The sequence below is a fragment of the Pogoniulus pusillus genome, chromosome 16 (assembly GCF_015220805.1).
Source record: "Pogoniulus pusillus isolate bPogPus1 chromosome 16, bPogPus1.pri, whole genome shotgun sequence".
In the NCBI taxonomy this organism is placed as follows: domain Eukaryota; kingdom Metazoa; phylum Chordata; class Aves; order Piciformes; family Lybiidae; genus Pogoniulus; species Pogoniulus pusillus.
Window position 1 is genome coordinate 4783939 of NC_087279.1, and position 16089 is coordinate 4800027.

The following is a 16089-nucleotide window of genomic DNA, read 5'->3' on the forward strand; positions in this document are numbered from 1 at the left end:
AGAAAGAAGATCTACTGCCAGTTTGAACAAATCTTTGAGAGATGAATGTGCAGTACCCAGACAGTATGTTCCTGCTTTTTCTGTCCCTTCCTTCATGCTGATCCATTTGAAAGCTGTTAGTTGTGTGCAGTTAGTTCTCCACACCAGCAGCTGCTCTCCTGACATGCTGCTAACGCAAGGAGAAAAGCCACAGCACATGGAGAAAACAGAGGAATGGAGGATATTGTCTTGGGAGCAGCAGGAGCTCAGCTGGAGTGGTTTATCTCACTGCTCTGGAAGCCCTTTAACTCCACAGCAAACAATAAAATCTGATTCTTGAGGTTTAGGCCTGAGACTTTTGCACAGAGTAATAGACTGGCCGATGCTGGGGCACAGATCAATGGGCCCAATGCTGATTAAAATGATGGAGCCTAGCAGATGCTTTGGCTTTCAGTAATGAAGCTTAAATTAGTTATCTGGAGATCCCTGACCTAACCTGACTTAAAGTAATTTCATTCATTGACGTGTGACAGCAATTTGTAAGGTATTTCAACTCAGTTAGTACCAAAATTGATTGGTGTGCCTTGAAAGAACTTGCAGCAATCCAATACGATACCAAGCAGAATCCAAACAGTGAGAACAGTGAGAAAACGAGAACAACCTTGTGCCTCAAAACCCACTTAGGGCCTCAGAAAATACTGTACATCAATACACATCCAAGGATTTACAAAAGGAGGTTAGGGGGTTGATTTGTTTTGTTTTTCAGTTTGTAGCTAAAGAAACTGAAGTAAGGCACAATAAAATGACAGCCAAAAAACGGTTAGTCTGAACTATTCAGCATGGAAAAGGCTTTTGTTGGGTTTTCTTTCTCTTTTTTTCATCTGAAATACCTCAGAACCTCTTCCAGACAATTTATGTCCCTCCTCTGAGAAAATGACTGGAAATCTTTAATAAGCTTTTAATAGATCTGGAAGACTTGGGAGTATCAAAAGATCAAAATAGCTCATGTGTGGTGCCTTAAATCCAGAAAAAGCTGAACACAGAGAAATGGTATTTGTGGGAGTTGGGGTTTATTTTGAGAGTACTCACAGCAAGATTGGAAAAAAGAGAAAAGAGTATGATGTGATAAAGATTCTAAGTGTTACCTAATTAGGCACTCACCCCTACACTGACACGCATCAAGTCCCCACGTATTTTCTCATATTCATCCCACGGGAAGCCAGTGCCAGAGCAGTTTTCTTCCCAAGCTGCTTTCTCACACCTTCCTCCCAGTATGTCCCTAAAACAGAAAGCTTTATGCAGACTCTTCTGCAAGCTACAAGCCCATTCAGACCAAAAGAAGGCTGTTTTGTTTTCACCTGCAGCCTCAGGTGGGAGGAAGCTGGTATTCAAAACAAGTTGCCATTTGGAAACGCTGAGCAGAAGAGGAAGGAGATCAATTTAAAGGTGAGAAGGGACCTGCTTTGCAATTTAACCACCTCGGCAGGGAATTCACCTGTCTTAGAAAGACTTGGGTGAGAGATTTCTGCAGTTGATGCCTTTTTTTTTTCCTTTGAAAATGGACTGTGCCACTTCAGTGTCGACATTTCAGTGTGAGCAAAACATTTCACTTCCAAGACACCGTTACACATCTTTTGGACTGTGCTGTACTTTTCATAAGGTAACCTAAGTAATTGTGGTACAGCTATAAAAATGTGAAAGCCAAAACAAGGTATTTTACCTCAGAAGGAAACATTAACAGAGGGCTTTGTTAATCTTAACTGCTGCTTCTCGTTTTGGTGTTTTGCCTCAATTGCCATTTTCATGTCAAAGGAAGTGTTGACAGTTTGTTTTTTATTCCCATCCAGAATGAAGGCAAATTTCTAAACATTGCTATTTCTTGTGAAGCACAAATAGCAACTCTTCATCTAGTGCCAACAGTGGCTCTTAGGGAGGCTGTGTCTGCTTGGAACTCACTGCAAACACCTGCTTGCCTCAGCAGCATGGTGGGGGAATGCTCTCACACTCTGCAGGGGAATAACCACTTATCTGTGCCACCCCACCTCTGGATGGGTACTTGGTGTTTGTTTGCTGGCAGTCTGAGGGACAGGAGCAAAACATTCTCTGAAAGTTTGCTCCTTTATGACTAGAGGTACCTGGTTCCCAGAAATGTCTTCTTGAAGCAGTGAGGAGAACATTGGCAATTAAATGATCAACAGTGCTAAAGTCAATAAAACGTCACGGTTGAGCCTATTGTTTAAAATCTCACATTTTGGGGGCATTAGTTGCACTTCACTCTCAGCTCCAAATGACACAGAAGACAGAGAATTTCTCTCATACTTATGAAGACGAATGTAAAATCATAGCTGACCTTCATTTAGACAGGTGCTCCATGACTATATGGCGAGGATGTCTCCTAGAGCTGCGTGGACAGCAGTGAGGGTGGGACAGAAAGAGACTATTCCATTATTCAGGTCCCTCAGCTGTAAGAAAGCTCCAAGGCCTTGTTTCAGTGAACTGACTTTTTTTTGTTCCAACCAGAAGAGCTGCAGCCAACATAAGGAGTCCAGCATTCCAGCAGGAGGAGCATAGGCAATCAGGGTTCAGGTCCCTTCCTCTGATTCCCCAGCAACAGGTAAATGCCCATCCTGTTGGTTCTTGTGGCCATTTCTGCCTGGACCTGGACCTCTAAAAATGCCTTCTCTCCACAGCAAAGCTGAGTGAAGCCATGTTTGTGAGGGAGAACTCTTGGGTCAGGACACCACCAAGCAGTTGGAGTGTGGAGCTTGTAACCACACACCACCCAACTACACACTTCCCAGGGCAGAGGTGAAGCAGTACTGCACAGGGTATTGTTCTTTTAAAGCTGGCCTTACCTTTTCTCATGAATATCACTGGGAGTTGTATTCTTGACTTCAAAGAGAGTGACTGAGCCCACATACCACAGAGCTGAGCAAGTTGAGCAAGTGAGAAAACAATTTCATCACCAGGCAGACAACTGGTTTGGCTGAATAGCTGACAAGCTCCTGTAGTGGCACAAGCAGGAACACTGCAGCAGTGACCATACAAGACTGTGAAAAAATAAAATAAAATACAAGGAGAAGGGAAGTGAAAACAACCACAAAGGTATCAGGGGCCTAGAACATCTCTCTTACGAGGAAAGACTGAGAGATTTGGCTCCTTTTAGTCTGGAAAAGAGAAGGCTGATGGTGGGATCTCATCAATGCTTATCAATACTTAAAGAGTGGGTGTCAGGAGAATAGGGCCAATCTTTTCAGTGGTGTCCAGTGACAGGACAAGGGCCAGTGGGCACAAACCCAAACATCCTTAGTTCCATGAGGAGGAACTACTTTAATTTAAGGGTGATAGAGCCCTGATAGAGGCTGTCCAGAGAGGTAGTGGAGTCTCCATCTCTGGAGACATTCAAAACCCAGCCAGACGTGATTGTGTGTGATGTTCTCTAAGTGAACTTGCCTCACCTAGAGGTTCGGACTGGATCATCTTCAAAGGTTCCTTCCAACCTTTACCATTCTGTGTGAAATGAGGCTAAATGATCAAACTCTCTAAGGAGCAGAAGATAATGGAGGAACAGTAAGAAGCAAGAGTAAAACTTCATCCTCTTCTAACAGCAAGTTGAGATCTTTGGTCACTGTAACTCAACTGGAACTGCAGCGTGACGTATTGGCACTGTGAGAAACTCCATCCAAACCAGACACAGTAAACATACACACATGAATCTTCTATTTAAAAGGGAACTATCAAGAGCCTGAATAAAACTTTGTTTATTTGTACTGTAAGCAAAAGGATCTTAATCCACAGAGAAATGCACTGCTAGGCCTCCTTGGGAGCTATAAACAACTGGTGCACTTGTCAAATGAAAACACAGGAGCAATGAAAGGGCAGAGAATTCTTTACAGGTACACTCTCCTTGTATACACACACACGAAAACACAAGGAACAGCTTACAGTTCCCACCTGTACTTGAAATCCCTAAAGCTGCTTGTGCTGTGCAGGTCAAGCAGCCTGGAAAACCCCTCACATGACAGAAACGATGCAACCAAATGCTTCTCACTCCTGCTGGTTTTTTGCTGTCCAATGCCTGACGCTGCCTTAAATGGCTTTGGGCTAAAAGGAGGTGCTCAGCGGCTCTAAACACAAAGTCCCTCTTTATCTATCTTCTGCAAATTCAAGTAGAACACAGCAAACTTAAAACCTGAATCTTCGAGGCTGGTACAACAAGGACATGGTTAGGTGCTTCACTTCATTCACTGTGTCTAAGCCTGACTACGGAGAGCATCAAGCACTGGCTGGCTTAGGGTTTGTGCTCAGAGAAGCTGGGCACAGGTCTCTGGGCTGCAGCCTGACCTTTCTCAGAGTGAGAGGTGATTCTTCTCCCTTTTTCCCTCATGCATTCCATGTGCTGGAGTTTCTGTTCACTCAGATAAAAGTATTTTTGCCTTCCTCTCTGCTATGATGGCCCTGCTCAAGGTGTTGCACCAGTAAAGGTGTTTTGGTTACATGATACCATTAGAAATAGCTAAAATACATGAAGGGAAAGGGGGAAATGAGGATATAAATTCTATATAAGTATTTACACATCCCATTATGAAAGTAAATGAAGGCTAATTAACAAGGAATTAGCCACGAGTAGGAAATACAAAATGAATGAAAACTGCTTTCTAAGTAAGATTAATATTAGAAGCCACTACTGGTAAAAAGCAAAACACAACATGGTTGTGGAAGCTGTAATAACAATATAAATTAATAATTCTAGCAACAGAAGAAATCAAAGTTCCATAATTGTTGTAAAACACTTTGGAGAGCTCAAATTACAGCTTTTCTTCTCAGAGAAAGCACAGCAGGGGGGAAACTCCCCCATTCTTCCTGCCAGCTGATATTGCATTAACAAAATTCTTCATGTTAAAGCATATACTTCATATATTTTAATAGCTGTTGAGAACATAACTCAGTTCTTTCTAAGCAGAATGTAGCACCTCCTGTAAACATAAAAAACCCACAGTTCTCATCTCTGATGGCTTTATATGCAATAATGCCTTTGTTTTGTAATGAATTCCATTCCTTCATTTTAATGTGCCCACAGTTGCAGGGTTCTGCTGAATCATAGCTTACACAATCCCAGACTCCTGAACCCCAGAGGCTTAGCATCAGAGTTTCAACTGTCTGGGAAACAAGACTTTTACTCTGCAGCTTACTGTGGTTTGCAGAAATTAAGAGTTTGGAGTGTCCAGCATGCACCTCATCCAGTTTTGTTTGTCCTACAGTCATCTTTACACTGACAGTTGAAATAAACAATCAAAAAGCAAGACAATATTTTGTACAAGCTCTCAGTATTGCCAGCCTAAAAGCTGTTGTACATTTGGCTTACAGGACCTTAAACTTCTTAAAACAGCATTGGTGAGTTTTCATTTCATTGTCTTCTGGCTCTGAAGTCTTCAAGGTCCATTTGGGTTGCTTTCAAACTCTCTGCAGCTAGAAGTGTCAACTAAAACTTCAGGGACAAACAGAAAATGTTAAGCTGGTAGAGACTGTAACACCTACAGCTTAAATGCCTTCCTGGGCATTTCAACCCAAAGATGCAGAGCTGCCTCTGTCCTTTGCATGTCGATTTACACTCATGTGGCAGAGACTGCAAGATAACAGATCCGAGTCAGGAGCACACAGGAGCTGTTGATTAGAATTTGTGGCACAGAGAGGCGCGAACAACAGACGCTTCTGTTTGTCATGCCTGAGAGCACAGAGCAGCAGCAAAGCTGCTAGGACCAAGCCTGCATGCCCGTTATTGCAAGCTTCATCCTCAACACCTCCTCTGCTCAAGATGACTCTGTAGTGGTGCTGTTTGCTGTGCTATGCCATTCACCCAGCATGCTCACGGACATGTCACAGACACTTTCACACTCGAGTGTTTGGTATAAGTTTGCTGGCACTTTGTCCTCTGCATAGGCTGCTTATCTGGCAGCTGGAGATACCAGCCAGGACTGCATTCTTCCCCACCCCCCTCCTCATGGGCTGCCACACAAGGAGAGAGGAATGTGCAAGCTAAAAGGACTTTTCTTGGAGCCATTAATTATGAAACTCTGCATCAGACCTGACTGGAGAGGGCAGAACCCCCCCCCTCCCCAGACTGCAATTCTTCAGAAATCCTCTATCTGAGCTTAAGGAACAGACCCTTCACCTCATCCACACACCCCAAACATTTACCTCTAATAAACATGTGTACAGGATGTACAATCTGTGCCAGTTTTCTTATCATTACAGGAAAACTTCACACTGCTCACTCTCCTCACCCCTCTCCTGCTTTGCCTATTAAATATAAAGGTGAGCAGCTCCACAGAATGGCTTTTTTTGCTGAACAGACCTGCAAAGATCATTTTCTCTGCAGTTTCCTTCAAGCACTCTCCTACATGCTCCCCTCAAAGCTTGCTCTTAGAAAATGCCCTCTGGGAGCATGCTCCTGTCTCATAGCTCTTTACGAGTGTCCTTCCTCACTTTTAGTTTCCCAGTGACTTGTCCCAAGCGCCTCTCAGCTTCAGGAAGTTTTAGTAAGTTTGTGTCCCTGCACATCATCAGATGACCATACTTTGGAAATCTAGACTAAATAAAGAACTGTAAATAAACACTGAAGCCAGCTTGCATCCTCTTTCACTCTGAGGTTATTCATTATGACCCTAGCACAAAACTTTTCGCTTCCAGAAGCAAAAATGCCAGGCAGAAAGAAAATTTTGTGCCCCAGGTTTCTGGTGAAGCTAAGAGAGGAGTCAGGGCAGCATCTACAGCCTTCCAACACGGGGGTGGAAGAACAGCTGCTGGTGGCATCAGATTAATAGTACCTGGCTTTGCACTCTTCATTCACAGTATTCTTGGACTGTGTCTAATGTATTTTGTGCTGACAAGGTAGGGAACGCATTCCTGAAACTGTTACAGAGATTGGAGGGAAGATCCTGACCATACCCCATGCAGGAAGGGATTGTCTTGCTGCTCTCTCTGAGCTGGGCAGGTGCCACAGATTCCACTGCATCCTACTCCCACTTCTTGGACACAGTTTTCATATAAATGCTCCTTCTTATTCCTCCTCTGCTGAAGAGCAGAAGGGAGAAAGGACAATCACTAGAGAAAAAGTGCTGTAAACCACAGTCAAGAGGCACTTCTGTTCCCCTCATCTTCTTCAGTAAGAGAAACTACAGGTCCTACATGTGAAGAACAGCAGGTAATAAGCCTTCAGACAGAAGTGCAATTTCAAGCAAATGATTTCCCTTTACTATAGTAAATTTTAACTCATCCTACTGCAAGAGTGATCTTTTCTGTAATCCAACAGTCTCAAGGCAGCCAAGAATACCTGCCCTAGCATTTCAAGTCCCTGTATTACCTAACTTCTTTGTCAAACCCAAGCACAAGACTTTGCACAACTTCAAAAGAAGTTACAGTGGACATGGGTGTAGGACATTAACCAACCAAACTGAGCTTGTCAAATGAAGTGACAGTCATCACCTCTCTTGTAGGAAGAGAACCAAAGGCCTAAGAAAGAAGAGTTTAGGTAGACTTCTAGGATTTCCCCAGTTTGTCATTTGAGGGATTACTAGGAAACTGAATAAGGACAGCATTTGAATTCTGAGTTTCAGTACAGGAGCTCATATGCTGTTAGCATATGGTGTTAAGAAAAAGTTCTTTACAGTGAGGGTGGTTGAGCACTGGAACAGGTTGCTCAGAGAGGTGCTCAAGACCCCATGCCTGGAGATGTTAAAGGTGAGGCGCGATGAGGCTCTGGGAGACCTGATCTAGTTGAGGATGCTCCTGCTCACTGCAGGGAGGTTGGACTAGAATGACCTTCAGAGATCCCTTCCAACCGAGGTGATTCTACGATTCTATGCCTCGTGAGATGAGATGCAAGAGCTAAAAATCTCTTTGTCAAAGCACAGCTACATTTAGTATCTGTGGTTGGCCCCCAGGTAGACAATGACACGATTTTCATACACCTTCTTCATAGTCTTCTCAATTTGCTTCAAAAATACTTGTGGAATTCTCCCACATAAAGTGTGCACTGTATCCAGAAACTTAGACTGCAGAGGGTAGTACAATGACTGGAAGAGATTATCTTCAAATGGAAACTAAGGAAACAAAAAGACAAAAAAAAGAATGATCAGTTTTCCCTAGTTACAAACCAGCATCATAGAAGCTTCTGTAAGATCCAACATTGTACAGCCAGGCAATGACTTCTCCCTTGCCTTCCCAGAGGATCATCAAAACCTATCAACTTCCAGCATTGGTCTCCTTGAGAGTGGAGTTGGGCACATGCAGAATTCCCATTGGAAATGTGGACCTGTGTCTGTATGCAAGCTTCTGCCTTCCCTCTGCCCAGAGGCTGTGGGTGCCCAGGAAGGAGAATCCTACATTGGGTATTCATGGATCAGAGCTGCAGTACCAGCAGGAAGATCTCCATTCAAATTCTTTTCCTCCTCCAGTAGAAAAGCAATTTGTCAGCCTTTATGATTAGAAATGTACTATAATACAAAGGATTGTTTAAGCCACCTCGAATACATACATGCAGTAGGACAGCAGAGGCCAAAGCAGCCTTGTTGGTTTGTCTCTGATAGCTGCACAGGAAGCACAACTGTGCTCAGCCTGATCTGCTGCAGTGACCCCACCAAAGCAGTCACCTACACTGAAATGAAAGGACTGCCCCTGTGGAGATGGAAGACTTACATCACGTATCACTTCGTAGAGTGCCTTGAAGGTAGGCTGCTTGTCATCATGGTAGACACCTCTATTGCCATGCAGAATAGAGACACCTTCTTCTTCTGCACCTTTACAGTTGCTTCCATACATACAGTGGTCAGGACGGTAGTTCCACTGGCATGGAAACACATAGAGACACTCTGCCAGTGTCAGGAAGGGGAAAAAGAACAGATGTCAAACAGAAGTTAGAGCAAATTGAACTGTGTCCCTGTGAAACAGCTGGGATGAACAAATATCCCCAGCAGCAGCTAGACACAGAAGCTTCCTTTCCTCAGAGGATGGCTGTAGGTATCTCAGCACTGTTAAACCTCAACTACAAGGAAGAGAGTGTAGCACAAAGACCGAGTGTAAACAGAGAATGGCTTAGGCTGGAAAAGACCTTTCAGGTTACTGTGTCCAACCATTAACCCAACACTGCCAAGTCCACTGCTAAACCATGTCCCTCAGCACCACATCTATGTGTCTTTGAATCCTGTCAGGAATGATGATTCAATCATTTCCCTGCGTAGCAGAACCATAAACCAAGGGAGCATTTTACAAAGCTACAAGTGATAGGATCAAACCCAGAGAGCATGCACCAGGTGGCACTACCCAGGGCCCTCTGCCCTACTAAGAATTCTTTGAGTTACAGAAGTGACTGGAGCCTCTCTCTTATGAGGAAAGACTGAGAGACCTGGGGCTGTGTAGTCTGGAGAGGACAAGGCTGAGAGGGGACCTTATCAATGTCTACAAATATCTGAAGGTGGCTGTCAGGAGGATGCAGCCACTTTCTTTTCAGGATGAGGAATGACAGACGTAAACTCAATCACAGGAAATTCCGTCTCAACATGAGAAAAGACTTTTTTACTCTCAGAGTGACAGAGCACTGGAGCAGGCTGCCCAGAGAGGTTGTGGAGTCTCCTTCCTTACAGCTCATCAAAACCTGCCTGGATACATGCCCGTGTGACCTGCCCTAAGGGGTCCCACTTTGCAAGGGGGTCGGACTCAATGATCTCTGGAGGTCCCTTCCACCCCCTATGACTGTGTGACAAGGGAAGCACACCCAACAGTAAGGGTTATGCAAAGTCCTGAATCCTTCTGGAGGCAGCAAGGGAAACTTTGCAAAGTATATCTAAGGTTTGCTGCTGAAGCTTTCGCTGAGGCCATGACAATTTGTCCTAGTGAAATACAGCAGAGTACAGGGGGTAGTGTGTTTTATCCACAGCCCTTCTGAGAGCTATCATCCGTTTATTACACAGGTCTGGGTTATTTAAAGAAGAATCTGGTTTCTCAAAAGGGCTTAAAAACCTCCTTTCTCCCACTGAGTCTTTTTTTTTTCAAACTTCCTCTATGCACCCACAGTATTTGCAATGTGCTTGTAATAAATCATCCCACTCCCTCAGACTTTTTTGCCTCAGAAACAGAGTACAATGAATCACTGCATGATGCTGGCAGGTCGCGTCAGGAGCACTGATGACTGAATCCTTCTTTTGGCCTTTCCTAGCTCCCCAGGAAGTCTGCAGCTGCTCCTGTGTGGTTCTTGAAGAAAGGGAGAAAAAGTTTCTGAAACTTTTCTTCTCTTCAGGCCTTGCTAGCAGGAAAGTTCTCCAGAAAGGGTAGATTTTAAGTGGTTTCTGTTCAGTTTGACCTGTCACACCTTCAGAATTGCTCCCCAGCGTTGCTGAGAGGGCAGGAAGAGCAGATCCAAACTGTCTCACACTTAATGGGGATCCTGTTGGTAACCATGAGCAGATGTCTGCAAATACAGCTCATCATCAGGTCACTCTGGGACAAGGATGTCACCAGGTGCTTATTAGCTTTGGTACATGCCACTTGAGTGTTCCAGATCTCCTCACTGTGATGCTTTGGGGCATTTTTTGCTGTCCCAGTTGGACTCAGATTCGAGCTGCTCTGCAAGCCTTTGGATTCACTCATCATCACAACAGCCTTTGGAGATGGGAAAAAGGTTACTCTTCAGGTAACACACTTCAAGCCAAGGCAGTGCATCTATAAAAATCCAGTGGCAGCATTCCCAGCTGATCCCTTCCCTGGCCAGTCCCCACAAGCCAGCAGTTTAAAAGGCCTGGTGTTCTATTTGTATCCAGCCCTTTTGTTTTCTTCTGTAGTCTGATGTTACACAGCCCATAAAAAATCATTTAGCAGTTAAAAGCAAAGACAGACTGCCCAGCAGAGAGGAGTCCCAACATGTGCATTTGGTAGGGATTGCTCTCAGCACAAAATGAAAATACTTTTGCAACCTTAGTTTTCCTCCTCCACACTTCAGTTAGCAGCTTGAGTCTGACTTCACAAGTAATCTGGCTTCATCTTTTTCTTCCTCCAGTACCCACTATTCCCTTAACAGTCATTTCTTTGAGGAAATTAATTTAGAATTTCATAATGAAGATTTATTCCACTTTATTCTTTCCCTAGGACTGAGGGTAATAATACATGGTGTACCAGGGACACTAATGTTGGACATCTGTCTGCAGTAAACAGATGTTAGCTTCTTGCTTTGCTTTCACTCTCCTTTTATTTCCCTGGGTTTGGGCATATCCAATTACCTACCCTGTGACTCCTTGGAGAAAAGGAAGAGGGAACAGAATAAACAAAGATAAATACACACTTATTCTGTTTTTAATATCAGCTGAGGGAATAGGAAGTCACACAGGAAAGAAGGAGAAGTAAGAATGGATACTCAGCATGCACACAGAGCCATGAAACAGAGTTCTCAGCTTCTCTGGTAAGCATGTACTATGCTATTGTTTTGCAGACCTTGCATTTCTCAGCTGTTACTGAGTTTGGAAGTTTCTGAAGCTGTTTCTATATGATTGGTGTAAAATTCTTACAAGGGGCTGCACTTCCAGAAACTGCCTCAGCAGCTGTGGTAAAAATTATGCCTTCTCAAGATGCCTAAACTTCCAGCTCCTTGGAAATACACACTGATGAGAACAGGACTCCAGTTTGAGGGGAAAAAGGACAAACCAAAAGTGTGACAAGTTGTTTATGGAGATGCTGTGCAGGAGTGACAGGCAGGGTTCAAATATGACATCTTGCTGGGCTGACAAGTACATACAGATTGGTCACCCTGGTTCACATTAGGGCAGGTTGAGTTATGCCATTTGTTCTCTGGGAACAAGTTTCTGAGAGACCTGAAGCCTTCCATAGCTCTTCATAGCCTCAGAGCAAGGCTCAGTAGAGCAGAAAAAGTAAATGAAAACAGCAGACTCCAGATGACACCATCCCGGTGCCTGCTGAGGCTGCACCACCCAGCTGAGAGGCTGGAAGCATCCTTCTCCAAAAGCAATGTTTTGTGAAGGAGCAAAAGTAGGGAGGGCAACAGTTTTAGTCAAGGCATTGCAATGGCTGTGTCCATTTTCTGTTTGTATTAGCACTGTTACTGGTGTGCAGAAAGATCAGAATTCAGCTGAATTTCAGAAAATTAAGAGCATGGCTCTGGAGAGTGTTTGGCAATTTCACATTCAGATAAACATCTGAAACAAAAACATTTTTCCAGCTAGGCTCTGGTCCAGTACTGCTCTTAAGCAGACATACAACTTGAACTTCATCCTTGCATTTGTCCATTAATGCTCTACTTACTTATTTTCTCAGAATCCCCAGAAAACAGATTTATATATTCAGTGGAACCAAGTGTGAGCCTTGCTGCCCTGTGCCATTTTCGGGAGCATTTACCTAGGCTGTAAATCCAAAAAGCACTTACACATTAAGTTCATGCCAGAGTAAATGATGTGTATTATAAATAACAAAAAACATAGAAATCATAGAATCAATGAGGTTGGAAGGGACCTCCAAGATCATCCAGCCCAACCTAGCACCCAGCCCTATTCAGTCAACTAGACCACGGCACCGAGTGTCTCATCCAGGCTTTTCTTGAACACCTCAGGGATGGTGACTCCACCATCTCCTTGGGCAGCCCATTCCAATGCCAATCGCTCCCTCTGGCAAGAACTTCCTCCTAACATCCAGCCTAGACCTCCCCCAGCGCAACTTGAGACTGTGTCTCTTTGTTCTATTGCTGGTTGCCTGGCAGAAGAGCCCAACCCCACCTGGCTACAGCCTCCCTTCAGGTAGTTGTAGCCAGCAATGAGGTCCTCCCCTGAGCCTCCTCTTCTCCAGGCTAAACAACCCCAGCTCTCTCAGCCTCTCCTCATCAGGTTTGTGTTCCAGCGCTTTGTCTTAACTTTTCAAGTTCAAGACATTTTCTTAACATATCCTAACACCAAGAATCATTGCTTACCTGGGTTGAAGTAAAAAATTATATTTAGCAGATCCTGGTCTCCCCATGTAATGTGGTTTTTGTACTTTTGGTATAAGGGATACAACATCTCCTCCCAGCTCAAACCGCTCGGTGTTATGCTGTTCTGCAGGGCACAAAACCAGAAGCAATGGGTTAATACCCAAAACAGTGATGTGATAGATGACTCTGAGGGTGCAAAACCAGAAGCAATGGGTTAATACCCAAAACAGTGACATGATAGATGACTCTGAGGGTGCAAAACCAGAAGCCATGGGTTAATACCCAAAACAGTGATGTGATAGATGACTCTGAGGGCACAAAACCAGAAGCAATGGGTTAATACCCAAAACAGTGATGTGATAGATGACTCTGAGGGCACAAAACCAGAAGCAATGGGTTCATACCCAGAACAGTGATGTGATAGATGACTCTGAGGGTGCAAAACCAGAAGCAATGGGTTAATACCCAGAACAGTGATGTGATAGATGACTCTGAGTGTGGCACTCACTTATTTGTCAGTCTGCCATGTCAGATACCTAGGTGAAAAATGAACTGCCAGGAAATGTTAGACCTGGGCAGGGTTGGAACAGCAGAGCTGACTGTGCTCCTGTTTATCTGAACAGGAAAGGAAAGTCTCCTGGGTCTAGCTCTGATGTCAGCTCCTGCTATTCACAATCTTCCTATTCTGAGCAACAGGAGGGAGAAAAAGTGGACAAATGAAAAAATGTAGGGACAAGGTGAAACCTGTGGATAAACCCAAGGAAAACTGCAGACTAAAAATGATCTTCCCTGGGAATTATAATATTAAGAGCAAGGGTTTCTTTTCAACTCAAGGTGTTCCTATGATACTGGGAATCCCCAGCCCTCCCTGAGGAACAAGACCACTCAGGGCAAATAAAGGTTTTTAATAGATTAGAGAGTAAGTGGTCAGTCAAACATACAGAAATTTTACAAATCAGGCCTTTCATAGAACAGGGGAGATGCCAGGAAAAAAATCCCACCTCATTTGTATCAATTCATGGGGTCACTTGACCTGCAGGAGGATAGAAAGTTCTATTTACAGCCACTGAAAAACTACCAATTTATTTGGAGACTTATATCAAGCTTCCAAATGTTCAAAAAAATACAGTCACTGCACTGAAGACCCTTGAGTTTATTCTGTCAGGCAACCTTCAAAAAGAAATGTTGGAAGAAGCCAGTTTGACTTCTGCTAAGAGTGCTTTGTCTGCAAGTTCTTAGTGTTCCAGCCTCTTGGGCAAGTTCGACTTGGTTCACTAATTACAGAACCACAGAAACATCCAGGTTGACAAAGCCCCTCAGGATCACCAAGTCCAACCTATAACCTTACTCTATAAGATTCACCTTAAACCAAGCACAGCATCCAAACAACCCTTAAACATATCCAGGATTGGTGATTCCACCACCTCCCTGGGCAGCTCGTTCCAGTCCCTGACCACTCTCTCAGTGAAAAGCTTTTTCCTAATGTCCAATCTAAACCTCCCCAGTCTCAGCTTGAGGCCATTCCCCCTTGTTCTGTCTCCAATTACCTGTGAGACCAGCACCAGCCTCTCCACAACTTTCCTTCAGGTAGTTGTAGACAGCAATGAGGTCTTCCCTCAACCTCCCCTTTTTCAAACTGAACAGCCCCAGCTCCCTCAGTCGCTTCTCCTAAGATTTATTCTCTAGGCCCTTCACCAGCTTTTTCTCCCCAGAATTGCTTTTAGTATCCACTCACACATATTCCCTGTACTTCAGAGACATTATATTACAAACCTTATACAATTTTATGCTGAGTTTTCCAAGAGGATAAAAAATGCAGGGCTCATTTGTTCAGCAACAGCTGCATTTCCTCTCACCTTGAACTGAGTGCTGCGTATCCGTGTTAAATTCATTAGCATCACTCCGGAATTGACTCCAGTTGTGCCATAATAAGGGTGACGTGCAAAGCGACTGTACCAGCCAATCTTTGGTATCTCGTGTTCTGGGGCCATGGCAGCAAGCTGTGTTGAGTTGAACTCTTTCAGCATGTGCCAGATGTCCTCGATGGGCCTCAGGAAGAGAACGTCGGTGTCCACGTAAAGGAGAGAGTCCACGTCCTTTAAAATGACCTTTTGGGGTTTGCACGGTGAGGAGAGGAAGAGATAAAAGAGGCAACAAAAAAGAAGATCACTGACAAAAGGTGCTTTTATTTCAAGCTGATGATTTGAAAGAGGTTATTGATTTATCAGCTAGATGTAATTACACACGGCAGTAACAGCTAGCAGGTTATTGGCTTGTTGTTTGTTTTGTTGTGGGTTGTTTTGAACTGCACAGCAAAACAGCCACCAGACCACAGCGGTTGGATTGTAACCTTTGTGTGAAACAGGAACCCACTGAGCTCTCAAAAATACCTGTTAAGGGCTATTTAGTACCAGTTCAGAAACAAACTGCAAGGAATATACATTGATATGGCTTTGCTCATTCTGTAACTGGTAGAACATATGGTGTCCTCCACAGACAGAAAGGGTAAGCTGCTGTAACAAAATCCTTCTCATCTGCTTTTGGTGTAATTTCCTTATGCATTCCAAATGACTGTTTTTGTCCTCCTAGGAGACTTACATTCAGCATTAACATATACAAACATTTCACAGTAATTAAGAAAACCCTAATCATCACGAAAACCTACCTGCATCCTCCCGAAGAAGAGAATTTGCTTAGTAAATAGAAGTGTCATATTCCAACTTACCAGGTGGGATTCTGATCTCTGTTATCAGACTGTGTATGGGGAATAACCACAGTGTGGTTAGTTGAGTGGGAAGGGTTTAAGCTGCAAATGAGACCCAGGGTATTCAATCTGTTCTTGTTGACAATGTTCCCCCTTGTGGCTATCCAAATCCTCACAAGCTCATTCATTAATTCATAAGTGCTTGCACAGCCCAAGAAAACTCCCTAGTTGTTTGCACCAGTTAAGTAAGAAATATTAGCTAAAGCTGATCATCAACTCCAACTGCATTTTTGTTGCTCTTCCATTATTTGCTAAAACTGTCAAAAAATTCCTGAAGGACTGAAATTTTCTTTGGTCTCAGTCCAAAGCCCAAGCCTGGAGAACAGAAGGCTCCTGGGAGACCTAATAGCAGCCTTCCAGTACCTGAAGTGGGCCAAAAGAA

At 43.9% G+C, this 16089-nt stretch overlaps 1 protein-coding gene across 4 annotated transcripts in view; it reads right to left on the bottom strand.

Annotated features, from left to right (window-relative positions):
- Window positions 1-803: 803 nt before the first annotated feature.
- GXYLT2 (glucoside xylosyltransferase 2) overlaps window positions 804-16089 on the bottom strand; it is a 31383-nt gene continuing 16097 nt past the window's right edge. Inside the window, exons 4-7 of one of the 4 annotated variants that reach the window (XM_064156200.1) lie at window positions 14800-15051; window positions 12944-13067; window positions 2835-3029; window positions 804-1258 (exon numbers count right to left, since the gene is read on the bottom strand). In XM_064156200.1, the coding sequence (XP_064012270.1) occupies window positions 1158-1258; window positions 2835-3029; window positions 12944-13067; window positions 14800-15051 (672 nt within the window). In that variant the 3' untranslated portion in view covers window positions 804-1157. Of the gene's footprint in view, window positions 3030-3722; window positions 8082-8676; window positions 8850-9518; window positions 10228-12943; window positions 13068-14799; window positions 15052-16089 lie in introns of those variants that run through there. The other 3 variants (XM_064156199.1, XM_064156198.1, XM_064156202.1) reach the window with 3 other exon arrangements.